Below are 27991 nucleotides of genomic sequence, written 5' to 3' on the forward strand. Positions count from 1 at the left end.
GAATCCCCTCCTACTTTGTGTTCTAGCACTGACAAATGTTCTTTGTTTCTGGGCATTTAGAGAAAGAATTGAAGGAGGTGAGCTGTAGAGTGGACAGTGACTTGGTAGTAGTGTAGAAGCCACAGTGTCAAGCAGCTTCTACGGTATTCTGTGGTAAAATAGAGTTCCAACTGAATACAAGGAAAAGTCATGCAGGCCATGCAGGAAGTAGGACCTAACCAAAGATATTCTGTAAAGGGTTAACTATGTTTAAATAGAAGATATGATATGGGGGAGCTCAGCAGCCAAATGGATCGTGTGAGAGGCTAGCAGCCCGAACCCATGTAGCGGCAGCATGGAGCCCCTCCCTTTTATAGCTCAGATCAGCCGCATACACTGAGGCAGAGCTGGCTGAGGAACCAGTCGAGTTAGACAGACACCTGACCCCAGAACTCCTGGGCTGCCCATCCACTGACCACCAGGACACGTCACTAAAGTCTGGTTTGATCTTCACAGTGTTTCAGCTCGTGATTTTTAACCAGTTTCCAACACTTAACAACTCAGAAACTTCTCCTAAATCAGGAGTTTTTTTCTTTTCTCAAATATCAAACGATCTCAATGTTCGGACAACCTGGACAGCCACTTACTGTCGGTCATTTTGCACATAGCTAATCCCTGAAGGTTTGTCTCATGTACATTACCACCCAGGTCTCCACAGACATTTGCTTTTACAGTCTTCAGGCTATCTGGATTTTCTCTGGTGTTGGTATTGGTATCTAAGAGCTTATCCCACTTGGGGGAAAGGCCCTTAATTAGAGGTATAACTCTCACTCTAAAGGATAGAAACCTTTCCTAACTCAGCAGCCAGGACAGTAAACATGAAATTAGACTTAACTATGCTATTTCAAAGACAGGTCAGTAACAAAGTTGAATCTTAAAAACAGATTCTCCAGATCATAGTTTACAATTACAGTGAAGAACTTCTGGAAGAAATGACTTCCCTCCTGAAGGCTCCCATGAACCCTAGCACTGTCTCATTTTACACCCAAAGGCCTACAGACCCCACCCTACTCTATTAGATCTCAGAAATGTTAACAGTGTTATCACCTTGCTGCCAACTGATGTAAAGAAGGGGGCAGGCAGAGATAGATACAGTGGAACATGCCTGTGATCTCAGCACTTGGAAAGCAGGGTCTAAGGGATCAGAGTTCAAGGCCAGTCTCAGTTACAAGATGAACTGAAAGTCAACCAGGGCTACATAAGTCTCTGTCTCAAAAACACAACAAAATAAAAAGGGTATGGAGAAACTTCCCGCATGGTCCCCGGGAGGTTATAAGCCAAAACGGGCCATGAAGAGCTTATTGGTTACCTTGCTGGAAGACCTGGGTCTTAAATTATGTTTTTCATGATTGGAATATTCCTGAAAGTTCTAGTTCTTTGAAAGCACCATGAAATTTAGTGTATTTAGTCTTTAAACATAAGTTGTAGCTACCAAACTACAGTGTGAAAATGGTTAGAAAAGTATTTTTAAAATAATCATAATTGTGAAATTTCTGAGAATTTTCAGGAACACTGATTTATTGTCCTGATTCTCAAAATCAGGACATAAAGGGTATTTGAGAACACTGCTTTTTCTTACTATGTGTTATAATTCTTAAAATTTATCATTGCCAAATAAGAAGTACCTTTATAAGAGGATGAGTCAGAAACCTATACTTGGGCTTCAGTTGCTAACACCAAGAGAGGTAGAAAAGGAGGGAGGGGGAGAGAGGGAAGGAGGGAGAAAAGGAGGGAAGGAGGGAAAAAAGGAGGGAAGGACTTAAGACTCATTGAATATCAAAACAATTAACCTTAAATCAAGCTAAAGACAGAGAGCTGTTAGCATTATTATTTAACATGTTCCTACTCAACAGAGAAACAACACAGGACTATCACAAAGAATGCAGTAAGAACACAGCGAAGTCACTGCTGTAAGATTAACATGCAGAGATACTGATTCCTTACTAGAACTCATAGAAAATACGAATCAAACCTAATAGAAAAAAAAAAAAACTATAAGCTACCCAAGAATAAAATTAATAGAAGTCAACTGTCTGCAAAGGACACCAGGAAAGGCTCCTCAGGGTTAAAGGTCTCTGATTATCACCAAGACTCATGCCTGTAATCCCAGTTCAGGGGAAGCAAGCAAGACCCTGTCTCAAAGTAATATGCTGTTGAGTCACCATGCAGAGAGTAGATCTGAGAACACCCACAAGCGCCCAGGAGCCACCAGTCAGAGCCTGATTCAGGGAAATGACCCCAAAGAACCCATGGCTTCAGCCCAGTGACATTCTGAGTAGGCACAGGACCTGCATCTCCCAGCTCAGTTCTAAATCATGGGAACCAAGTCCCAATGTTCTGGTTTCTCAGATGCACACAGGAAGCTGAACCAGAAAGCAGAGAAGCAAGAGCCTGTTATGGTCATGAATCAACTAAAATGTCAGATGGGGAGAACCTGTTCTCTAAAAAGACTTCAGGCTACGCTCAGAAAGCTTTTAGCAGACATTACCAACTGTATATATGGAAATACAAGAGTATATAAGGCTTTTACATTATTTTATAATAGAATCAAAAGACAAAACATCCTGTATTATCTTTATGTTATTAAGAAGTTCTCAAATACCACAGTCCTTAATCCTCGAGACTGTGAGTGCTGGGCTTTGATGTGATTTCAGGGTGACCATCACCATTGCTCTCTAAAACAGTGGCTCTCAACCTTCGTAACTCTAGGACCCTTAATAGAGTTTCTCATGTGGTGCTGACCCCCCAACCATAAAATTATTCTGTTACTACCTCGTAACTGCAATTTTGCTACTATTGTGGATTATAATGTAAATATCTAATATGTGACCTCCAAAGGGATCTCAACTCACAGGTTAAGAACTATTGCTCTAGATAAAAATAGTGTCCTAAGAAAATTCTAGTATAGCCAAGTGTGGCGGCACAAGCCTGTAATTCCAGTACTTGAGAGGTAGAGGCAGGAGAGTGCCCAATGTCATCTTTGATAAGATATAAAGTTCAAGGTCAGAGCCTATCTCAAAACTGAGTCAGAGAGAGAGATAATTTATAATGTAAACAACTAGTTTGAAGCTTCAGAAAAACATCTGTTTACATAGCAATAATTAATATTGTAAGGGACCTTATCTGTTAATTCAGTAAGGTCACCCAGATAATACTTTATTAACCAAATAATCATGATTATATGTAGACAGAATAATAAAATGGACATCTGTTTTAAAGAATGCTATAAAATTCATGCCTTTTGTTAAATCAACCCCACTGTTATTCCTTTTTATCAATTATCGATATTTTTATACAACAAAAATAAGTAGCCCTCCACTAAAAAAGGAAACAGGAGTCCCTGGTGTAGCCAGGTGAGGTTATCAAAGTCTGTGACCTGGCACCCAGGAGACAGAGAGTCTCCTCACACGGACTGCTGTGAGTTTGAGGGAAGCCTGGGATACAAAGGAAGTACCAGGCTAGTGATGCTGTGCAGTAAGACCCATCAGAACACAGAAACAAAGGAACACATCTTCTCTTCTCACCTTGGCTGTTCTCCATTCCCAGCCGTCACCTATCTGTTGTGAATGTCTGATGAATTCTGCACAATAATGTTGGAAGCTTTTTTCTCCAAAGAACTCATCCTCCATGTTAGTGAGAACTGCAAATGAATGAATAAATAAATAAATAAATAGACAGACAGCCAAAAACAATATTAGCACCAGCTTAAGCTGCCCAGAGCTGGTCAAGACAAGGGAGATCATCCCCAGGGTCATCTGTTAAAGATTTTCTTCTCCCCATAGTCTCAGCCTGACTTCATCTGGTTTTAAACAACATTGAACCTAAAAGCCTTGAAACAAGAGTATCCATCTATGGAGTTTTCTTTGACTGAGTTCAGCACTTACACTGCCCTGTTACAGTGACTCGCGGAAGCCAGCTGCCCTTCACACTTTATTAGAAGGGTCAACTCTCCAACAAATGCTGTTGCAAAGCTTGAAATTGGTTTCCAAGGTATAAAGTTAATTAATTGCTACTAGAGCAAACTCACAAATGTGACATACCAAGAAGTATTCACACAGTTGTTGTAGAAAGCTGTTCAGAACATAAAATATTACTTCTAGAAATATTTTAGCACATAAGAAAACTGCCAGATTATGTAGTCGAGGCCTCTCAATGAAAGAACTTGGATGCAACAAATGTTCTGTCTCATTAGCTGTGAGCATCAAAACCATTGCTTAGTGTATCAACTACTATAGTGCAAGACACTTCACATCTCCACGTAATCCTCTCAAGACCAAAGGTGTGTTATCTCCACTCCTTAGATAAAAACTCAAAAGGACTCTGTTCATAGATACAAATAAAAAGGGATTCAGAGCTAAGACCTGTCTATTATACAAGCTGTTTCCCAACCCACTATGCAGACTATTTAAATTTAGCTGAACCTATATAAACATGTCTATACACTCAGTTGAATGTATATTACATTGGCACCATGCATGGAGAAAAGTTAGACATGGAAAAGGCAGACACTTTGTCTTGTAAGAACTCACTGTCTAAGAAAGGGAGATAACAACAAAACAAACATCGGTGGAGAGTGCCTTACCAGCCTTTATCCACCACACTCTGGATTAACACGCAGCGTTGCTGCAGCACAGACTCTGCAGCATGACGACCATAAAGTGTTCTGCTCCTCGGAGATGAGGGTATGCTCACAAACCATATCCATGTATCATAAATACGGAGTTTAATTAAACAAACCAATAAAACACAAGAAGACAACTGTAATTTCTGTGACTGTGTATCCTGTAGGTCCCTCGATAAGGGTCTAGAAGAGAAGCCCACTGCTCCCGAGCTAGGTGAGGGCAGTGTACCTGAAGGCACAGGCACAGAGGAGGAACATACAGACCCATGACTCTATTCAACCAGCTACTGAAGTGGCTGGAGAGCTTCCTCTGAATCAAAACTAGAAATTTAGAAGATGTGTCCTAGGCTCAGTTTGATCAAGAGTAAATTGTGCTCTGAGCGTGATGGTGTACCTGTGATTCGAGCACCTAGGAGGCAAGGAGATCAGGAGTTCAAGGTCACCCTCTGAGTCAGAAAAGTCAAAGCCAGACTGGGCTCCATAAAACTCTATCTTTTACAAACAAGGTGGAAGGCATGAGCAATAAATTTCAATCAAGTACATACACTCAAAGAAAATGAATGCTTTGGCAATACTGTCAATTTTTAAAAGTATATTTTGACATGTTACATTATATTGAGTTTTTGTAGCATACACTTTTTATTTCTTTTTTTCATGAAACAGTCTTCCTATATAGTCCAGGCTGGTCTGAAATTCACTATATAGACCAGGCTAGCCTGAAGCTCATGGCTATCTTGCCTCTGTTTCCCAAGTACTATGATTAAAGTCACATATTACCATGCCTGGCTCTTAGCAGGGAAATACACTCTGGGTTTTCTGGTTGGACATTTTTGAAATAGAGTTTCACTATGTAACCCTGGCTAGCCTGAAACTCACTATGCAGCTCAAGCTAGACTTAACGTATAGTAATCTGATCCTCTTGCCTCTGCCTCCTAAATGTAAGGTTAACAGGCAAACATACACCATCCCAAACCTGGCCATATTCTTAATGTGGCTTCTGGATGCACATGAAACTTCACACACTACATTTTATGTGTATGCAACTATCCATACTTCTCCTGAGAATCATTCATAATTTCCCACAAGTGTTTCTAAGGCCCTATGAAAACATGAAAAACTTCTGTGCCCAGGAACAGAAGCAAGGTTACAATAAACCTTCAGAACACCAACATTTAAGGTATCTACAGAGGAAGAGGAACCAACAACAATCTAGAGATTAAGGAAACAGCATTCAGAGAGCCTAGTGATGTCGGAGTCACAGAGCTAAGGACACGGCTTTCCAGGAAGCACAGCACAATCAGTACCTACCAATGACAAGAGTGACTCACTGAGAAAAGAAAATCATTTATGGAACTTATGAAGTCATTCATAAGTCACTGCCACTGTATGTGTAGCAGGAGCCACAGTGAACTGCAGCCAGGGTGCAGCTAAGTCGTGTTGGACTACAGAGAAAACTGAAAGCGAGGAAAGTCTGCAGGCCATGTCTTCAAGACGGGACACAAATCAGTAATTAAGGAGGCCCACGGGCCTTAGGAAGGACATACCTGATCAGAGAAGGCTGGATAGAGACCTCATCCATACAGAGAAAGCAATGGGAAAACAATAGACTGACCTCTTAGAACAGAACATCCTTGCCAGTCAGCACCACGGATGGTCAGACTTGTTGTGTAAAATATTAAAAAGCAATCCACGATACTGCCAGCAAAGCACCAGTGACAGACCAGCCTGTCCTCAGCCCAGCAAACTCTCTGACTCAGAACAGCCATCATGTCTCTTTTCAGAAGTGTTTAGGAGTCTCTGGGTTAAGGAAGAGGAAGTCACAAGATACTCGGGTGCTCAAAAGGTGAGGGTAACGGTAAGGGAGAGCTCCTGAGAAAGGACTGAGATTGCAATCTGCTGAGGGACATCAGACAGCACTCAATGATAAGCAGATGGATCGAGAGTGACACCCAATAAGGCCCTGGATTTGCAGTGCATCCCTCTGATCTGTGACTTGCTTCAGAGTGCCCAGCTCCAGGAGAATGGGACGAGCAGAGAGAGGATCTGTGGTGCAAAGTTGCAGGTTAGCTGAGCTGTCCAGTGGCAGAATCTAAGACAGGAGAAATGCTGGGGGCCACAGGTCAGCTCAGGTTAGTCTAAGACAGGAGAAATGCTGGGGGCCACAGGTCAGCTTAGGTTAGGCAGGAAAGAAAAAAAAGCCAAGTGAAGATGGGAAATGGGTAAAAATGTAGAGACGTCAAAGAATGCAGGACAGCAAAGAGGTTTAAGAACTGCAGGGAACATTTACGAGAGTCATATTTGATGCCTCAGTGTGAACAAGGGATCGGCAGATCCAGCTGACTACAGTCAAATATGATTGGCACTCAGGAAGTTCCAAGCACTGAGACACTTGGATTTGCTCCCCAGATGATATTACAGGCACCTAATGTCATTGGACAAAGACAGTAGGTGCTATGGCTTACAAACTGGATTACAGACTCCTCAAAGGGACAGGAATTTCATATAATGTTGAAGAGGCAGTGACCTAAAATCAGCGTCACAGAAGTGGGGCCATCAACAATCTCTGTACTCGAAGTTTTGTGCAGTAGAGGAAAAAGAGGCCTTCCACTCAAAGACTTCAGGATTGTTTTAGATAAACTACTCAGTGGATGCACTTATTGTGAGCATGTTACTGTCATGTAAGGTTTGTACGTGAAAAGTGCTCCACTGATATCAGCTCTCCAAGCCCAGCCTGGAGCTCCGCTGTGCACGAAGGTAGAAACAGTTAGCTAAACGTTGTTATCTCTTTTGATCTCACAATACCTTTTCTTGAGAATACAGAACATGGTAACGCTCCAAAGGGCTGGACATTTCAGAACTGTCTTTCCTGTGAGGGTGAGCTCCTGAAATCAGTGCAGATCAGCCAGAAGGCAAGGAAGCAGGAAAGGGACCAAGAAAAACGAAGCTATGAGAACTTCCATTGTGGCGGGGTCAGACAGTCCTGGATGCACGTGCCATACCTAGACTGCACAGAGAATTATGGGTAAATGGTGACAAAATTCAGTGTGATCCTAATGGAGGAAACATCCAAAAGGAAAAATTAGCGTAAACTAAACAAAAAGAGAAATGGGAACAGGATATGCAAACACAGGTTTCTGGGTTGTGGTTGGTTTGGTTTGGTTGTTTGGTTTGGTTTGGTTTGGTTTGGTTTGGTTTGGTTTGGTTTGGTTTGGTTTGGTTTGGTTTGGTTTGGTTTGGTTTGGTTTGGTTTGGTTTGGTTTGGTTTGGTTTGGTTTGGTTTGGTTTGGTTTGGTTTGGTTTGGTTTGGTTTGGTTTGGTTTGGTTTGGTTTGGTTTGGTTTGGTTTGGTTTGGTTTGGTTTGGTTTGGTTTGGTTTGGTTTGGTTTGGTTTGGTTTGGTTTGGTTTGGTTTGGTTTGGTTTGGTTTGGTTTGGTTTGGTTTGGTTTGGTTTGGTTTGGTTTGGTTTGGTTTGGTTTGGTTTGGTTTGGTTTGGTTTGGTTTGGTTTGGTTTGGTTTGGTTTGGTTTGGTTTGGTTTGGTTTGGTTTGGTTTGGTTTGGTTTGGTTTGGTTTGGTTTGGTTTGGTTTGGTTTGGTTTGGTTTGGTTTGGTTTGGTTTGGTTTGGTTTGGTTTGGTTTGGTTTGGTTTGGTTTGGTTTGGTTTGGTTTGGTTTGGTTTGGTTTGGTTTGGTTTGGTTTGGTTTGGTTTGGTTTGGTTTGGTTTGGTTTGGTTTGGTTTGGTTTGGTTTGGTTTGGTTTGGTTTGGTTTGGTTTGGTTTGGTTTGGTTTGGTTTGGTTTGGTTTGGTTTGGTTTGGTTTGGTTTGGTTTTTGAGACAAGTTCTTTATATGTATCCCTGGCTAGCTTGGTATTTATTCTAAAGCCCAGGCTGGCCTCAAACTCCTGGTCTTCCTTTCTGGATGCTGGGATTGCCAACATGGACCACCATACCCATCTACAGATCTCCTGAGTACATGAGGAGGCGTGAGGGGAACTAAGAGCTGTGCTGAGGGCTGCAGGGCCTGGAGCAAAGCTCTGACAGGACTTGTAGTTTGGTTGTCAGCACAGACAATGGTCTTGTCTTAACTGGATGAAATCAGCTTTTGGTAACCCAAGAGAGATTCAGAGATGTTGTGCAGGGTGAAGACAAAGAGGCAGGAGGAATTCAAATGCAGGACAGAAATGATCTGAGCATGATGCCACATGTTCTGCGGAGTAGCAGTAGCAATCCCTGGAGGAGAGAGGTAGGGTCAGCTTAGCCTGAGTTTGACTGAAGAGTTTGTAGATCCACAAATAACCAGTCAAGCAAGCATTCAGAGATGAGTCCACCTCCGAAGGGAGCAAGACTCCAGGCTGGAGATAATAATCCTGCATCTGAATCAGACAGACGGCAAGAGTCTGTCTCAACCAACACTTAGAGAAAAGATGGAGACTAGGAGTGAAACTGGGCTGTGCTAAAGATGGGCAATCCTGACATACACCAAGAGGTGACAAATCACCACAAACAGAACTCAGTTCATCAAGAATGCAGACTTGTCATGCCAAGTGATGGACATTTTAATCTGAGCACTCAGAAGACAGAGGCAGGCTTATCTCTGTCAGTCTGAGGTCAGCGAAGTCTACACAGTAAGTTCCAGGCCAGCCAAGGATACATAGTATAACACACACTCAAAAAATAAATAAAAATAAATTTTAAACATAGAAAACACATCAAAACGGATTATATAACCAAGAGTCTTAAAGTCCCAAGCCAACTCTTGGTAACAAAATAGAACAAGTAAAAACACTTTATCCCCTAAGCTCTCCAGGTACTTAAGATTTACTAAACTATTAAAAATGCTAGTTGAAATATAAATTTTCATTCACTAGTCATGTGTTATAATTAATATCAGTACAGTACCAGCAAGATGACTGAACAATAAGACACTAATTAATATTGGGTTGCATACTTTTAAAGTTATCTAAGCTTTGCTGAAGGACATTACATACTGTAATGCAAACACAACTTGATTAGCAAATCTGCAGGTACACCATATTAAAAGATCATTAATCTACCCAAATCCTCACAACACACCATAATGAAATCCTGTTTCTTTCCTCAAGTAAGAGTGTCACAACTTACTGAAAATAAAAACATAATGCAATCAACATATGTAGTCACACTTTCAAGCCTGGATTCTCCCTCTTCCTCTGACCAGTGGAAGCAGAAATCACAGCCTTAGCGGGTCCTATAGGAGAGGTTTGAAAATGTGGCCAAAATGAAGTACTTACAGTTGTGGTTCAATCGCCAGTAATAACACCAATAATCCCATTTGCCTCAAAACCCTAGTGTGTGTGAACTCTGTGTTTCTAGACATGCTTATTTTCATGGGTTGCAGGAGACCCTTACTCTGTAACCCATACAGGCCTGGACTAACATGAAGACCAGGTTAACTGTACACTTGAGAGAATCCCCCTGCTTCAGCTTTTCCAACGCTGAGATTACAGAAATGAGGCACCATTAGAGGCAGAAGGATCAATAGTTCAAGGCTACCCTCAACAATACAGCAAACTGAAAAACAGCCTAGGTTACAAGAAACCCTTTCTCAAAAAAAAAAAAAAAAAAATCAGGTAAAAAAAGTGAATTTAGATTTTAGCAGTAATACCAGAATGACTGAACTGTCAGTAAAAAGATTCATTTTTATCCAGGAGTTGTGGCCCATGCCTTTAATCCTAACACTTGGGGAGCGTCTTCTAAGGAAGACTGGCTTCACTTCATGTTGGAGATGAGCCTGAACTGCATACTAAGACCCTGTCTCCAAAAAGAAAATTAAAAATAAATTGCTCAGCAAATTTGAATTCTCCTCTCATTTTTAACCAATATGCCTGTCGTTTCTAATTATAAATAAAGCTGCAAATGCATCATGGCTCCTTGTGTCATGATGTATAAGGAGCTAATACATCTGCTTGGCATGAGCCTTGATATGGCGGAACAGGCCTGATGGTCAGCTGCTGCGGTTCATTTTCTTTCCTTCTTCTTCTTTTTTTTTTTTTAAAACCTCATTCCAAACATTTTCTCAATCACTTCAGAGGAATTCAGAGATTGAGAAAACAGAATGATGTTTTTCATACCTTTCCAATCTCAGGGTCAGCCCTCAGGAGAGAGTGAAGACACTTCCGTGCTACTGTGCAGCTCAGTGAACTGCAATACCACGTGTAACCACTATCCAGATGATCTCACTAGGAACCGCTCTCTACACCACACCACATATGTTTATGTGGGCTTTAAGCTATGTGCTTGGAACTAAATCTATGTAAGTGTGGGGGTTTTCGGCTTTGTTCATTTGTTTTCTTATTTTGTTTTTGGTTTTTTTTTTGCAGAAGATATTTTTTTGATAAATCTGTAAGACAGTGTGTATTGAATCATTATTTTATATATAACTGTCTCCCTAGATTTAAGGTTACTTATAAATAAACACACACACATATATAATGAAACATGCTATAAATACACTTAAACATTAAATATCTTTTTTCACTAATGAAAGGAGGCATCTTCATCTATGTTTGTCCTCCCTGGGAAAAATTCTACATCACTGACGATGAGAAGTAGCACATACTGTTAGATAAAGGGAATGGAATTGAAGTGATGTTAAAAATGTGAGGGCAGATGATTTACCACAGAAGGAGACCCACTAAATGGATGGCAGGGGCTGAAGGAGGGCACGGAGGACAGGGGTGAGTACCACAGTATGATGTGTATGGAGGAAAAGATCATGATATCAATTGTGTTATCTGCTAACTTGAAATGTTAACTTCAAAACCATCTGAAAGAGAACCCCATACTATTATAACTATGAATACAGATGATGTCCTTTTAAAGAATGCCATTTCAAACCAGGCACGGTGGCACAAGCTTGTGGTTAGGGTCTCAGACAATTAATCTGAAGCAGGAGTGTCACTTGAGCCTGTGAGCTTAAGATCAGTCAGTAAAACAGGAGAGTCAGTATTAATGGACAGAGGGGAAGGCAGGATGAGGAGGACAAGGGGGAGCATTCTAGCTACTCGAGGGAAACTTTAACTTTTACAACAAGTTGGTCACAATACCCTGACAGACAAAGCTCGAAAATGTAGATTTCATGTGAAATCCTATGCCAGGACCAAACCAATTATATGATTCCATACATCCCCAAGTAAATACTTCTAACAATTACCGAGGAAATGACTGCAAAGCAATCATGCCAGAAAATTGAGACCAAAAGCGGATTATGTGATAGGGTTGGTGGCCAAAAGCCTGGATTTCAAGGTACATGGCAGTCTGGGTGGGGCAACCCCATACACAGCTTGGGGAACCACCAGAAGGGAGAAGGAAGCAGTTCAGGCTTGCAGCTACCTAACAGGTCAGTCTCCCTCCTGCCTTCTCACAATACACACCACCAATCAAAGTTTAAACAGGAAGCAACATGTCCTTGGATTGGAGGGGAACTTCACTGATTAGAGCCGATACTGTCCATGACCTCGGCAGCAGAAGGTCCCAGGAGGAAACAGGAAGCATTTTACTCTCCTCCAGCCTATATTTCATTCGAGGGAACCCACGAAGTTACCATCCTCCTACTGGTTCTCAACCCCCACGTTCTCTCTAGCTACTTTAATATGTACAACCAGAGGAGAATGTGATACACGGAATACTGTGATATGATGCCAGCAGTGGGGACCTTTAGGGACAGAAGGGACAGAGGAGCCTTCAAAACAGAGAGTAGCACAGCCTTGCCATCATCTTCCTCAAACCCTGAGTTTATAAGCTGTAACTGAAATAAAAACACTGCCTAGGTTACAGGCACAGCTCAGAGACAGGAACTACCTGGGAAACCTCACTGGAATACAGGAGAGATGTGCCCTCCCTAACTGTAGTTGTACCCATTCATCTGTTCCCCCAATTAAATACTGAGAGGAAGAATCCTTGACATTGAGTTGTAGGGGGGGAGACGAAGGGGCACTTGTTTACTGAGTCAACAACCCCAACCCACACGAGTCCCTCTTCTGTCAGTCACTAACATCAGTGTCAACATGGGGCCAAGAAGAAACTCTTGAATAAGGAAAGAGACACACTGAATTAGTTAGGCTTTTTCTGCTGTGAACGGACACCATGACCAAGGTAAATCTTATAAAGGACATTTCATTGGGGCTGGCTTACAGGTTCAGAGGTTCAGTCCATTATCATCAAGGCAGGAATATGGCAACATCCAGACAGGCATGGTGCAGGAGGCGCTGAGATCTACACCTTGATCTGAAGGTCGCTAGGAGCAGACTGTCATGAGGCAGCTAGGACAAGGGACTCAAAGCCACCCCCACAATGACACACTTTTTCCAACAAGGTCACACCTCCTAATAGTGTCAGTCCCAAGGCCAAGTATATTCAAACTACCACATTCCACTACCTAGCCCCCATAGGCTTGTTCAAACACGTGAGTATAAGGGGGCCATACCTAGCTATAGCATAATGCAAAATACATTTAGTCCAATGTCAAAAGTCACCTTGCCTATAATAGTCTCAACGATGTTAAAAGTTCAAAGTCTCTTCCGAGACTCTTAACTGTAATCCCTTTTAAAATAAAAACCAAAACCAAAAGGCAGATCACACACCTCCAACATCACAGGATATACATTACCATTCCAAAATAACACAGTGAGGAAATCTTGGACAAAACCAAGACCTAAAACAAGCTGGGCAAAGTCCAAACTCTGCATCTCCATGTCTGATGTCCAATCCCTTTCAGCTTTGCTGACTGCAACACAATTTTTTTCTGTTGGGCCAGTTCCACTCCCTGTTAGCAACTTTCCTTGGTAGGTATCCCATGGCTCTGGCATCTCTAACATTTTGAGGTCTCCAAGGCAACTTAAACTTTACAGCTTTTTTTATTCTAGTGTCTGGGATCCGCACATGATGTTCTGGGCTCCTCCAAAGGGTTGGTGTCACTTCTCCAGCTCTGCCCTCTGTCATACTCAAGGCTCTGGTTGACTTCACTCCACTGCTGCTGCTGTTCTTGGTGATCACCCCATGGTATTGACATCTCCAATACACTGAGGAATTCTGTCACAACTAGACTTCACCAATAGCCTCTCATAGGCTCCCTCTAGGGTGCCAACCTCAACTTCTTTGCATGATCCCTTCAGTCCCGGGCCCTCAACAACTGAGGCTGCACCTTCACCAATGGCCTTCCTTGACCTCACACAGTGCCTAGCCTCAGCTGTTCTCCATGACCCCTTCATACCTTCAAAACCAGTACCACCTGAGTGATTCTTAGACATTACTTAGTCCAAATGCAACACAAGGGACAACCTTGGCTATCTCTGGAACACGGCTGCTTTGTGCTCTCAGAAAACACTTCCCAGAAGATTTCACCTCAGTGATGCTGGTCTCTTCTAAATCACCACTAATTTCTTAGCCCCAGCTAACCAGCATCAATTGTCCCAGTAGTCCCTTCTATCCTGGACTCTAAAGCCAGAGTCACATGGCCAAAGCTGCCAAGGTCTGACGCTTGCTCGAGATATGCCCTCTTGTTCTATGACATTATCACAAGCTTTCTGGTTTTGGTGATTTCTTTCACTGCCTAAACTTGGCTGTCCTGGAACTTGTTCTGTAGAATGACCTTGAACTCAAAGATCTACATGGCTCTGTCTCCTGGGATTAAAGGTGTGTACCACCAGGCCTGGGCCTCAGCTTTTCATGGCCATTGTTCCTCAAGATCTGGATCACAGGTATGTCCCCTATTTCTGGATTGTACTTCATTCCAGACTCAAAGTCTAAACGAAAACAATAACCAGTCATAATAATGCTTAGATATAACTCTCCCTTCTTCAACTGCAAAAGCATAAGCTTAGCTGGGTGGGATCCTGCTCCCAGGTCACCACTCCCTTAATTCCATTTAATATCCTTGAGCACAGGATATGGCTTCAGCCCACTTCCTGGTGCCCCTTTACTCTTTGAACTATATGTTTTGTATTTTTCCTTCCTGTGCTTGCTACTTTTCACTAAAATGCTCTTCATAAGAGGGAACTACACAGCAGAATTTATACCAGGGTGTTTTGAGACTTCCTTTGTCAAAGTAATCTACATCTCTTTACCTTAGCCTCAAGCATACACTTTGGACAAGGGCAAAAAGCAGTCACATTCTTCACAAAATATCACAAAAACAGTCTCTAGGCCACACACTAAAAGTCTTCTCCTCTGAAGCCTCTTGACCTAGGTCAAGTTTAAAACACACTCAGGAACACTGTCTTACATGCTTCTACTAGTATGGCCCATTAAGCCCACCAAAGACCCACCCCACTGCTTTACAAAGTCCCCAAATCCATACTCATCTGAACAAAAACATGGTCAGGCCCATCACAGCACTACCAGAGTCCCTGGTACCAACAACTTCTTAGTTTTGGTTTTACTGCTGTGAACAGACACTATGACCAAGGCAACTCTTATAAAGGACAATATTTAATTGGGGCTGGCTTACAGGTTCAGAGGTTCAGTCCAGTATCATCAAGGCAGGGTCCAAGAGGGCATGGAAGAGGAAGGGCTGTGGATTCTACACCTTGATCCAAAGACGGATGAGAGCAGACTGTCCTAAGGCAGCTAGGAGGAGAGTTTCAAAGCCCACCCTCACAATGACACACCTCCTCCAAAGCCACACCTCTTCCAACAAGGCCACACCTCCTAACAGTGCCACTCCCTGTGCCGAGTACTTTCAAACACCACACTCACTTCCATAAAGTTAAGGAGACTCACAGGTATCGTTCCAGCACTAGTTCCCAGCCACCCAAAGTTTCTCAGCAAGACCCTGTCTGTATTAATTAATTAATTAATTAATTAAATTACAAGGTTGAAGAGGGAAAGCCTTTTTCTATAATGGCTGAAAACCTTGAAACCTTAAAAAGAAATCTCCTCTTTGTTACTAATTTTAAAAGACAACAAATCATCTAAAAGCAAAATGTGAAGGGAAAATAGTTAAAATTAAAAAGTAAACAGGACCCAGGTACAGTAGCAAATACGTAGGATCCCTGCCAAGGGGAAGCTGGAGGAGGAAAATAGGCAGATTATGGCTAGCCTGGGCTACATAACAAGTGCCAGGCCAGCCTATGTCATTAGACCAATTCTGAGACTCAGAAAAGAAAAGAAAGGGTGGTAAGGGAGAAAATTCAAACATAAAAGACCAGAAACTTCGTTTCTCTTTTTGCAAACTCTGTCCAGACATTAAGCGCCTTCTTATTTCCACAAACATTTTGTTTATTTTTACAGCATGTATCCTATAAGTGTTGACTCTGTGGGTCCTCATGGGAAAGAAATAAAAACCAAAATTAACCTAAGAAAATCATAGAAGACTCCAAAACAGAAAGTTTTTAAAACATGAATTTAATTCTTCAAGAACTAAGATCTGAAATTTGAACATGACCCACCAGGTGGAAATAAAGTCATTCTACAAAGCAGGCAGAGTTCTTACAAAGACAGTATAAAAAGTACAAGGTATATACTGTTGGGGGCCAACTTTTAGCAGAAAGCGGCTATCAGCTTTGCAGCCATCTTGAGCCATATACCCTGACATGAGACTTGGATTACAATCGCCTACAACAGCTGAGCACACTCCGATAATCTTGGTTTAGATACCTTGAGATTAAAGGTGTGTGAGATTAAAGGTGTGTGAGATTAAAGGTGTGTGAGATTAAAGGTGTGTGACTTAAGAGTATGACTTAGAAGAATAGAGATCAGAGTTAGAGACAAGACCTAAGGACATGATTAAAGGTGTAACTTAGAGGCGTGGCTTAGAAGTGAGACATATAAAAGGATAGAGGCAGACAGAGAAAACAACAGATTACTTGAAATCAGACAGGAGAAACGGGATTGAATTACACCCTGTCTGGTCTCCATTCTTTGAGTCTGCCCTCACCCTCGCTCTTGCTGAACCCTGACCCGCAGACGCAGACCAGAGCGACAGCTTGGGCCGGGATACAGTGGCCGCCCACACGTGGGTCGGCCCGGGCCTCAACATTTTGCCTGGGCTGCAACATTTTTTGGCCGCCCCAACGTGGAGCTAGTGTAGACCCCCAACATTATTTTGGCACCCGAACAGGGACTCGAGCTTGGGCCCCAACAATATACAAATACATACATACACATATAAATGTAGGGAGTAAAGGAGAGGGTGCAGATTAAGCAGAACCTACTGGCTCGCATTTAGGGACTACTGTAAGGTACTAAGGTATATAAAATAAGCAGAATGTCCTAGGTCATCAAAAAGAATGGTCATAGTATGCTACTCTCATTTGTTGCTAAAGGACTCATAAAGCATCCTACAGTGTAGAACTCTCTATAATATCGCTGGTAGAGGCGGCTCAGCAGTTAATAGTACTTGCTGCTCTTGCAGAGGGCCAGAGATCAGGTTCCCATGTTCACATAGGTCAGCTTACAAGTCTAACTGCAGCCTCAGGGAACCCCCACCCTACCCTAACCTCCATGGGCACACGCCCACGCATGGCAGCAACTCACAAAATCACGTGTATGCACATAATATATATTTTCATAAATAGTAGAGGGCTAGTAGAGGGCTGGGGGTGTACCCAGGAATAAAAGGGCCTGGGGTCAATTCCTATATCCCCCCCCCCCAAACACACACACACACACACACAATCACGCACTCCCGCATGCACACACACAAATAGCAATAATAGAAGCTGGAGGATGTGGCAGTACAGACCTGAGTCAGGAGAATAAAGAGTTAAAGACCAACCTCAGCTACAAAGTGAGTTCCAGTTCCACACAAACATGCACTACATGACACTATCTCAAAATCATCATCATCATCATCATGCAGTAGAGCCTCCTATACACAGTGTTAGTCAGTTACAGGTCAGCAGGATGAGAATGACAACATCTGGGTTCTCTCTGACACCTATGGCCATAACTGGCACTCCATACTCATACTCATGCCATACTCATGTCTAAGTGCTAAAGAAAGACCATGGTACACTGACTCTTTAAAGAGGCTGAGGAGCTCAGTGATTCCAGAATTGGGCAGTTCCAGAATGCTACCAGCCCGGGCTCTGCCATAGAGGAACAAGGCAAAGGCTTGTCCAGAGTGCAACGCAGAACAAGGTGAAGAGATAGCTGAAGACTTTAAGAGAAGCAATAGACGTATGCGGTTCATTCCAGTGGAAACTCGTTAGCTACAGGTCAGCTGCTAGAAAGAGCTTAAGTTTTGTTCTCCTTGAACGTGACAGCTTCCACTGAGTTGAGTTTTGTTTGCTGATGTGGGAGCTCACAGTAATGACCTCTCAGGCAACAATTCCCAATTATGTTAACACAGAAAGCTGTGTTTTTGCAGAGAATGTGGTATGTTTCCATCTTTCCTTTGACCATCATGAAGCTCAGAACTCCATCTGTGGCTGCCTCACTGACTGTACAGAAGTAGGAAAAAATGTGCAACTCTGTACAGGACGTATTTCTGTGTGACTCACCCTAATGTCTTTTTACTCAAGCTTCACGTCTTCATGACCACGATTTATCTTTGTTATTATATCAGTTATGGGTTATAAGCCAGCTCAAATACTTTGGAGATAGATAGGACTCAAATTTAAAATTATAAGCAACACAGATAAAATGGCTAATATAAAAGAAACCAGATAACAAGATAGGAAGAAAAAAAATAGCCCTCAATATCATCCTGAGAGATTTGAGACTTTTAAAATAAAAAGTATAAATAAGTATAAATCATGGCTTTGCTCTCCATGGTTGGTAATCAACTTTATATGAAAACTTCCAGGCTGAAAAGAACACTAATAAAACACAATAAAATCAATGATAAACCATACAATCACTGTTTGAGGAATTAATATGGGTTGTTGATGTAATAATTAAAAATGGCATTATTAAGCCTTTCCTATGTAACAAAACCATGGTAACTAAAAATTCACATAGCATCTTTTTGAAGTATGTTACTATAATTTTCTCTATAGATGAAAAAGTTGAAATACAGAAAAAGCAACTGGCTATAGCTGTTAAAGGTGGTAACGACCAAGAACATCGGAGGCATACAGCCTATGCTTCAGAGGAAATAGGGTTTCTATTAGTCCAAGAACTATGAGTTAAAAGAACTCTGTAGCACCGAATAAGATGCAGACAGGGCAATCATGAACATGGGAATAGGCTGAAATGACTCAGAGTGGATTGAGGACTATAACAAACTCTGGGGAACAGGGAGCAAGCAGGTTACAAAGAGCCTTCACACTCAAGAGACTTCACTTAAAACAGTAAGCAGTAGCAAACCACTGTGGGTTCCAGAGCACAAAACGGCAGATGAAAGCTCTTCTTGGAAAGACAGTGTTCAATGATGTGAAGTAACCCTAACTCCGGGAGTGAACTATTAGTAATCACTCTCTTGGCTACTACAGGCCAGTGAGTATTTGATGAGCCCAGTGTAGTAGAACGTTGGCGTCAGGGAGAGCACAGTAACTCTCTTACCCTATTTTCCAATTGTTTTCATTATAGCCTGTTTGGTCCCTAAAGACATCTGTTGTCAAAGCATCATCACCAGATAATGTCTATAGCTCTTTCTTGTGGATGTTGATTATACTTGTGATTCAAACATAACCTCTGAGGTCCAAAGCACATCTGAAGCTTCAAAGATAATATTCAAATCAACCCCACTCTGAAACTATCTACTTATGTAAGCTTTACTGTTTTTCCTAAAGGGATGCTTATGTTTCTAAGAAATTTATTAAACATTAAGAAGTGTATCAAGATATAATTTGTTCTGGACATGGTAGTGGATGTCTATCTCAGTGCTCTAGAGGCTGAGGCAATGGGGTAGTGAGATCTATACTAGACTGGACTCAGACCCTGTCTAAACTATAAAACTGTGGGGGGTGGGGTGGTACAGTTGGCATCATCATTGCCTAGCCTGCACGAAGGCCCGAGTTCAATTCCCAGCATTGCATAATCTGGGCATTGTGATTAACGTCCACAGAACTTGGGAAGTACAGACAGGAGGATCAGCTATAGGTCAGTTCTAGCTGTACATCGAGGACAAGGCTAGAAACCTAGACACGGAAGATAGATTTATTTCTCCCCTTCCCTTCTCCCTCTCACTCCGGCCCAGCTTGCTCTGGCCCAAAGGTTTTCATTTATTTATTATAAGTAAGTACACTGTAGCTACCTTCAGACATCCCATAAGGGGGCATCAGATCTCATTACAAATGGTTGTGAGCCACCATGTGGTTGCTGGGATTTGAACTCATGACCTCCGGAAGAGTAGTCAGTGTTTTGTTTTGTTTTGTTTTGTTTGAGACAGGATTTCTCAGTATAGTTTTGGCTGTCCTGGAACTCACTCTGTCGAACTCAGAAATCCACCTTCCTCTGCCTCCCAAGTGCTGGGATTAAAGGTGTGAGCCAACACTGCCCGGGTTGCAGTCAGTGTTCTTAACCTCTGAGCCATCTTTTAAGCATTGTCTTAGATATCCCCCATTAGGATCTGTTAATATTACCCTAATCTTGAAATATTCCATATTCAAATGAATCTAGCTTAGAACTATTTATACTAGTTTCTTCCATTAAAGTATAAATAACAGTTTTTTGTTTATTTTTGCTCATTCATTGAGACAGGACCTGGCTGTGCGCAGTGCAGGCTGGCTTCACACTGGAGGTAGCTCTGCCTCCAGCTATGACAGGCTGGGGTGACAGGGACAGGCCATTAAGCTCAGGTGTGACGTCTTTTAAAACTGCTCTATGAGACTTTTAACTCCCTGGTTGCTCTTTATTTTTTTTCGCTAAGGTTTTCATTTTGTGCCATTTTCTCCTGCCAATATCCGACCCTTTGGAAGCAACGAGGAGCAATGGTACCTGGAATCCTAAAATAGACTTGAGAACTGCACAGGGTTTGTGTTCTCTAACCCTAACCATCATAGATGTTCACTTCCATCACCACAATGGCAGCCACTGTCACATTATAAAGACTCAAAGGAAGTCTTTGGAAAAGAACTGTTGCACTTAGAAAGAGCAAGCCAATTGTTAAAGAGCACTTAAAACATGAGTACACGCACTGAAGAGAAGCTGATGGCTCCTGTAACCTGTGATGGCGTCTGTAGTCTCAGCTTCTCTAGGGAGAGGCTGAGGGAACAGGCTCAAGGTAGGCAATCCAGACATGAGCGTGCCCACTAGTAACCCCAGCACTTGGGAGACAGAGGCAGGGTTGCCTAGAGTTCAAGACCAGCCTGGGCGACACAGTTGCAGACTCTGTCTCAAAAACAAATCCGTAACTGTTCTGGTTGCTGATTTTTGTTTTCCCCTTACATCTGGAAACAATTTGCATCTTGCCGAAAACCTGTAACTAAAGAAAACAGGGCTCCATTTTGATTCTGAAAGACATGTGACCACGCTGGGCTTCACTACCAAGATTTTCGTAGTTATCACTACAGATGAAAGTATGGCTGCTATAAATCAGTTAACTAGTCCTTTATCTCCAACCCCCCACGTTCCGATTTTAAATATTATGGGGGGAGGGGGTTGTGTTGGCTGCAAATCTGAAAGCCTGCCAGTCACTTAACTTCCTTTGTTTCGAGGTCACGTGAGCACATTCCTAGCACAAGGTGGAAAGGTCGCCGGGGCGGCCCGCGCCCACCTCCCGGGCCTTTTGTTACGGGCTGGCCGGTCCGCCACCCTTCTCGGGTCCCGGGAGGCGGGCGAGGCGCCGCCGTGGTTAGGTAGCCGTGGTTAGGTGTACTCACCCCGCTCGCTCGCCCTGACCTGGAGCCCGCGGCGAGCGGCGGGGCGGGGCGAGGCGGGGCGGGGCGGGGCGAGGCGGGGCGGGGCCGGGACGACTGGCGCGGGACGGCGGGGGAGGAGCTCCGCCCGCGCCGCGATGAGCATGCGCAGTGGGGCCGCCCTGTGACGTCACGGCGAGACCTTCCTGCAACCCGTGCGCCGGCTTCCATCTGTTTCCCCGGAGCCAAACCTCGGCGCTCCGGATCAGGCTGTGGCGACCCCATACCTGCACTTCCCTCCCAGGCGCAGTCATACGAGACGCCTGGCTATAAACAGGCGACCCGTGACAAGTAAAGTGCGAGCCAGGGTGCGGGCCGCGAGCATCCCCAAGAGCCCAGAGAGCCGTGCCAGCTAAACGAGGTGGTCACTGCCACCCATTTAAGAACAAGGCTGGGGCAAGAAGTTAGGAATTCGAGTGCTGGTACCACTTGCAGCACAAAAATCAGAAAATACCAATCAGTAAAATGAAACTAAGGGGCAATGGAAAAAAGCCAGAGGATGTAGGAGTCTTAGAGGTCCATGAGACGGATAGGCTATCTCAGGAAAAGCGAATCTGGTCCTTTAAACTGGAGGACAACATTTCTTGGAAAAGAAAGTAAACAGGCAAAATGAAAGCGCCGTCAGTTTTCAAATGTAATGAGGGAAGTTTTGTTCTTGAGCAAGTAGTATAAGGTTACCATGTGAAGTAGCTAATAAATTCCTGGGACTCTGGGTAATGGTTTTGCAATTTCCTGTAAGTCCAGTTTGTTTCGAAATAAAAAAATGTGTGTGTGTGTACACTTTGTGTTTTAAATGGACAGAACACAGATCTGTGGTCACCACTGGTAAAAGATAAGAAGGGGCTAACTTTAAAAAGGGGCTTAGAATTTGGAAGGATGGTAGAATTCTTGTTTTTGATTATTGGTTCTAATGATGATTAAACCACTATTTTGTTCGTCAAAAACAAAAAAAAAAAAAAGTTATATTTTTCCACATGCAAAATAGTTTTAAAACAGTATTGTAAAAATGAACTTCAACTAACTTTTTAAAGCAACAATTAATCAGTAACACCTAATTTAAATTGTTTGATTTTGTTGTTGTTGTTGTTGTTAGACAGGAGTGTATAGCCTAGACTAGCCTAGAGCTGTAGATACTCCTACATCTACCTCTGAGTGTTAGGATTAAGGCCTGGAACATCGTAATCTGCTTCTATTTGACGTGTTTTTTTGTTTGTTTTGAAGTATAAAAAGTTATTTGTAGGGCATGGTAACTCATGCTTATAACCCCAACACCCAGTGAAGTAATAGGGGCCTGGCAAGAGGAATTCAAGGCCAATCTAGACTACAGAGCAGACTACAGAGCTAGGGCAGACAACACTGCTTTATTATTTTCTTTAAAGTAAAAGGTTACGAGAAACTTTCCCATGCAGAAATAAGAATCATTAATTTACCATACTATCGTACTCAAAATTTTAAAATACTTACTGCAAATTACACCACATTGGCTCAAGGCTGGCATTCTATACCAGAACCAGTTTTAAACGGCATGATTCACATGTGGTAAACAAAACCACAGGATGTAAGTCAGGTCACCTCCGTGCATTTTCCTGTACCGTTCAAGGCAAGGAATGGTTCTAGTCTGTGCGTTTGCACGCAGCGTGATGAAGTTCCTCAGGGCATGGGTTCTTAATCATAGCATTCCTAGATTCAAGAAAGACTCCAGGTGAGTAACCATTAAATAAAACAATGAAGCAGTCACAAGATGAGAGGAGGAAAGCTCAAATGTATTGAACATTTACTACTTCTAATCCTTATAGGACTGTTTACCTGTCAGATTTGAATGTCTTTTTTTTTCCCCAAGAGCGTGCGTGCGTGCGTATGTGCGTGTGTGTGTGTGTCTCATGGCAATCCTTCTGCCTCAGCCCCCTAAATACTGATAGTACAGGCATGTGCCTCCCCATCTGATCTGAATGTACACATTTCACACAGAGCCTCCTAGAATTAAAACCGTCAGGCTGTTTTGGTTTTTTGGGTTTTGGGGTTTTTTTTTTTTTGGTTGGTTTTGTTTTGATTTTGGTCATTGTTCTGGTTTCTTGAGACACATAAAATGAAAGAAAACTGGGGTTATACAGGCCATCACATTAGAAGTCATTTTCAGGGTTCGAGATGTACCTCACAGGTAAAATACTTGACTTGCCTGTATGATGGGGCCCTGAATTCCACCCACAGAAACAGAAGAGCATGGACAAGGAGGAAGAGGAGAAAAAAAAGAGAAAAGAGCGTTATATTGAAGCTGCTCAGTGCACACCCAAACGTGTAACGGGATAGAGCAAGCAAGCCTAGAGAGGGGAAAGATTAATGGTTTCCAGTTTGCCAGGGTAGTCAAAAGAGAAGTGAACACACATAGTACAGGACAATTGCTTGGGTAGTAAGACTGTGCTGTGATACTCTAATTGTGGCTGCATGATGTTATACATCTACCAAAACCCATAAAACTGAACAACACAGAAAACAAACCCAGACGTCAATTATGGATTATTTGTTAATATTGATATACCAAAATTGGCTAATCAGTTTGGGCAGAATTCTTTCTGCATGTGGAATATGGAAATTCTGTGCTAACTGTGCAATTTTCTGTAAGCCACTTTTTCTCTACAAAGAAATTAAGTCTTTAATCAAGAAAATGATACTGCTGACCAGGCGTGGCAGCTTCTACCTGCTCATCCTAGCGTTCAGACAGCAGCCCGCGCTGCTGTGAGTGGGAGTCCAGTCTAGTCTGCGCAGGAGTTCCATGCTCTTTGCTGTAACCAACAGAATTAGCCAGGAACTAACTAGGCTCTGGTTGACTCCACCCCACTCCTGGTGCTGCTCTTGATGGTCATCCCATGGTACTGGCATCTCAAATACACTGGGGTCTTCTGCTACAACTTGGCTTCACCAATAGCTTCTCATAGGCTCTCTTCATGGTGTCAAGGCTCAACTTCTTTGCAGGACCCCTTCAGTCCTGGGCCAAGCATATTCAAACCATCAGAGTCATGAATATCTGACCAACCAGGGCTACATAGAAAGACTCTATATAATAACAACCCTCCCCCCTAAAATTATAAAAGTATGTAACAGCTAATGAAAGGTTACAATGATTATCCAACTGGTTAGTTCCAAATACATCGTATCCTACCTTTTGGAAACAGAAACTGGCCATAAAGAATATTCCAGTTTGGTTCAGACCTTACCAAATGGAGAAAGAGATCCTCTATGTAGGCACAATGAATAATGACAGAGAAGAAAGAGGATGCCATAAAGAGTTGTCCAGTCATATTATAATTACATGGGTTGTTAGAAGGCTGAAAGTGTAAATAAAGCTCTCCACAGCTTTATATATATTTATATATATATAAATTATATATTTATAATTTATAATATATTTATAAATTATATAATTATATATAATTTATAAATATATTATAAATTATATATATAATTATATATATTATATATAAATATATATTATATTTTTATATATATATAAATATATATATAAATAAGGAGTGCTCCATTTATATATATGAAACCCATAACTGTTTTCTGCTATGAATTCTTTAATTATTTACACTGTCTGGTGTACGATAAAGAGAAGGCAAAGTGCTAGCCATATAAACTTGTCTCTGATGCTTGCTCAATATACAAAGAATATACCCAGCTTGTCAGAGTCAGATATTCAGTCTGGTCATTGAGGAAATGCTGGAGTCTAACTTGGCCGATTGCTCAGCGTATCCTAGTGCAAATGTTCTACAGGATAATGTAACAGCCAGTGGACGAAATTCAGCATTGAAAAGACCAATAAGGAGCTACGGGGCTTTCCAAGATATTTATGAATTCCACTTGTCTCAACGGAGCTACTTAGCCTGAGGTTACTGGCAGACTTGATGCCTGGCCTAAAGATTCCACGAATATGAAACCTCCTTGGATCCAGCCGGGCACACTAGGATGTGGTCAGCAGTGGAGGGTTGGAGGACATCAGTCACCATGATATGAAAAAGACTGTGACTGTGAGCTGTAACCTTGTCACATCGCTACATCATTACAGTAAATGCCTTTGCTAAGTAGACTGTGAGTTATCTCGCTTCTTCAGCTTTCAAAAATATAATTAAAACAATTTGGACTGAAATATCCATAAGAAGATATTCAATAAGCACTTTGGCATTTAGAGCCCATGAAAGAAGTCAGGCTAAAAATATATACAGTGGACTGGTGTTATCTCTTATGCTTATTTAACTTATATTAACTATATGATATGCATTTGGCAAGACAAAAAGCCCAATAACATATTTTTCTTGTAGCATGGTTCCCACGTGCAAGCCAACAACTTCATCTGGCATTCGACTAGAGCAACAACCTTCTGTTCCAATAGCTAAGGAAGACTGGCTGTGCAGGACTTCTTGATTGATAGTATATATATTCAAGATGGTGTACGGTGACTTGCAAGGAATGTTAAAAATTTTAAGGGATAATTTTAACTTGTTCTATTTTTGCCTTTCATGCTGACTTTAAATCCTAACCCCCTCGGTACAAGTTGAGACTATATTTGAGTGTCACTGAGATATGGATGGCTGTAGTTATGGTCACAGAAGACACAATTTAAGGGAGAGTACATCTAGTAATACATAAAAAGATTTGACATAGAATCCTAAATAATATATATGCACAAAAGAATCAGGGAGACAAACAGTCAAAAGTGAGTGTTGGCTTCGGGAATTAAAAATAATAATAATAATAATGGTAACCTTAGCAAAAGCAGTTTGAGTGTTAAAGTGGTGATCTGGGTAGTTTGTAAGAGCCAAAGTTATGCTTTAAATTTTAATTACTGTGCCTGAGACATCCATGAAACAAAAATGTCTCTTAATCTGTAAGCCCCTTGCCCAAGGACAGACACTTCTTACAATCTTACAATGCCTGTTGTTTATGGATGATTACAAGCCACATGTTTTTATTCCCCTAAACAACTTTGTTTGACTCAACTGTACTGGATGAGCCTGCTCACACGTAGGCAGGAGGTACCTGTGCAGGAAAAATGCCAGGATGCATGCTCGCTGTGGTGGTTTGAATATGCTTGGCCCAGGGACTGGCACTATTAGGAGGAGTAGGCCTTGTTGGAGTAGGTGTGGCCTTGTTAGAGGAAGTGTGTCACTGTGAGGGTTTGAGACCCTCCTCCTAGCTGCCTGAGGATGCTGAGTCTTCTCCTGTCTGCCTTTGGGTCATGATGTAGAATTCTCCTCCAACTGCTATGTTTCCTGCCATGATGATAATGGACTGAACCTCTGAATCTGTAAGCCAGCCCCAATTAAATCCCTTATAAAAGAGTTGCCTTGGTCATGGTGTCTCTTCATAGGAATGGAAACGCTAACTAAGACATGTGTCCCTGATTGGATGTAAGGGAAATGTACACAGGCAGAAACTATATCAGGATATATGTTTGCTCTTGATTGGACCTGATAAGAAACATGGTGGCCTTTATAAGCCTCTTATAAATATGAATCCTCCATATTTTCTGGGAACCCAAGAATGGACCTGTCCAGAGTACAAGTACTTAATTAATGATTGCTTCAAAATTGTCTCAAAATTTTAGTACTGGTCTTATTCTCTCTTGGTGGGATTTAACAGTTAAGTGGATAGGCCTTTTAAAAATTAAGGAAAGTTGGGGTTTAGGGATGTAGAGTGTTACAGAACATGCATGATGCCTTGGGCTCAGTCTACAAGAAAAAGATGTGGTGTGGTGCACTCCTATAACCCTAGTGGTCTTCAGCTCAGCAGTTTGAAGTCCATCCTGGGATACGTAAGACCCTGTTTCTAAAAATTCATTCACTCACAAAATGCAAGCCATGGGGAATTATTGCAGTGACTTCAATGTCACTTCTGAAGAAAAGGAAGGAGATAAAAGGGTGGGCAGGGCAGAGTGAAAGCCGGAAAGAGCTTTTTGGCATTTCACAATTGAAGTGGGTGTCTCTGGATCCAGTTTATAGGCCAACCACGGGAACCAAAAAGAGAGAGGAGATGTTTTAGAGGACACAGACCTAAGAGGCAGAGGTTGAGTTGCAGATGCTTGATCACATAAACTTCAGTGAAAACAAGGAAAAGCGGTGTGAACAGGAGTGGAAGCAGATACCTGCATGCGGAGGGGAGGAATGCTTGAGCATGGTCCCTTTCTTAGAGCCCTCCTTTTGTTTATAAAGAAGGAACAAACCACCATTTTCTAAAAGTAATGGCAGAGGCTTACAATTTTGTGATGCTGTAGACATTCCCACAGAACATACTAAGGCTGGATCCCCATATTTATAGAGGCACTAACTCCTGTGTGTTATGTGATTGTGTGATTGTTGTGCTGGCTGGTTTTGTGTGTCAGCTTAATACAAGCTAGAGTCATCAGGAAGGAAAGAACCTCAATTGAGGAAATGTCTCAATAAGATCCAGTTGTAAAGCATTTTCTCAATTAATGATCAATGGGGGAGGGCCCAGTCCATGGTGGGTGGTGCCAGCCCTGGGCTAGTAAAGCAGGCTGAGCAAGCCAAGTGAAGTAA

General features: G+C 42.2%; 1 protein-coding gene across 5 annotated transcripts in view; it reads right to left on the bottom strand.

The window, feature by feature from the left end:
• The window catches only part of Atg10 (autophagy related 10), a 252326-nt gene extending 230886 nt beyond the window's left edge, over positions 1-21440 (bottom strand). For 4 of the 5 annotated variants that reach the window (XM_076927126.1, XM_076927123.1, XM_076927122.1 and 1 more), the window contains exons 1-2: positions 21402-21434; positions 3564-3679 (exon numbers count right to left, since the gene is read on the bottom strand). In XM_076927126.1, the coding sequence (XP_076783241.1) occupies positions 3564-3668 (105 nt within the window). In that variant the 5' untranslated portion in view covers positions 3669-3679; positions 21402-21434. Of the gene's footprint in view, positions 1-3563; positions 3680-21401 lie in introns of all 5 variants that reach the window. The other variant, XM_076927125.1, reaches the window with a different exon arrangement.
• Positions 21441-27991: the final 6551 nt, after the last annotated feature.

The sequence above is a fragment of the Arvicanthis niloticus genome, chromosome 29 (assembly GCF_011762505.2).
Source record: "Arvicanthis niloticus isolate mArvNil1 chromosome 29, mArvNil1.pat.X, whole genome shotgun sequence".
NCBI lineage: Eukaryota > Metazoa > Chordata > Mammalia > Rodentia > Muridae > Arvicanthis > Arvicanthis niloticus.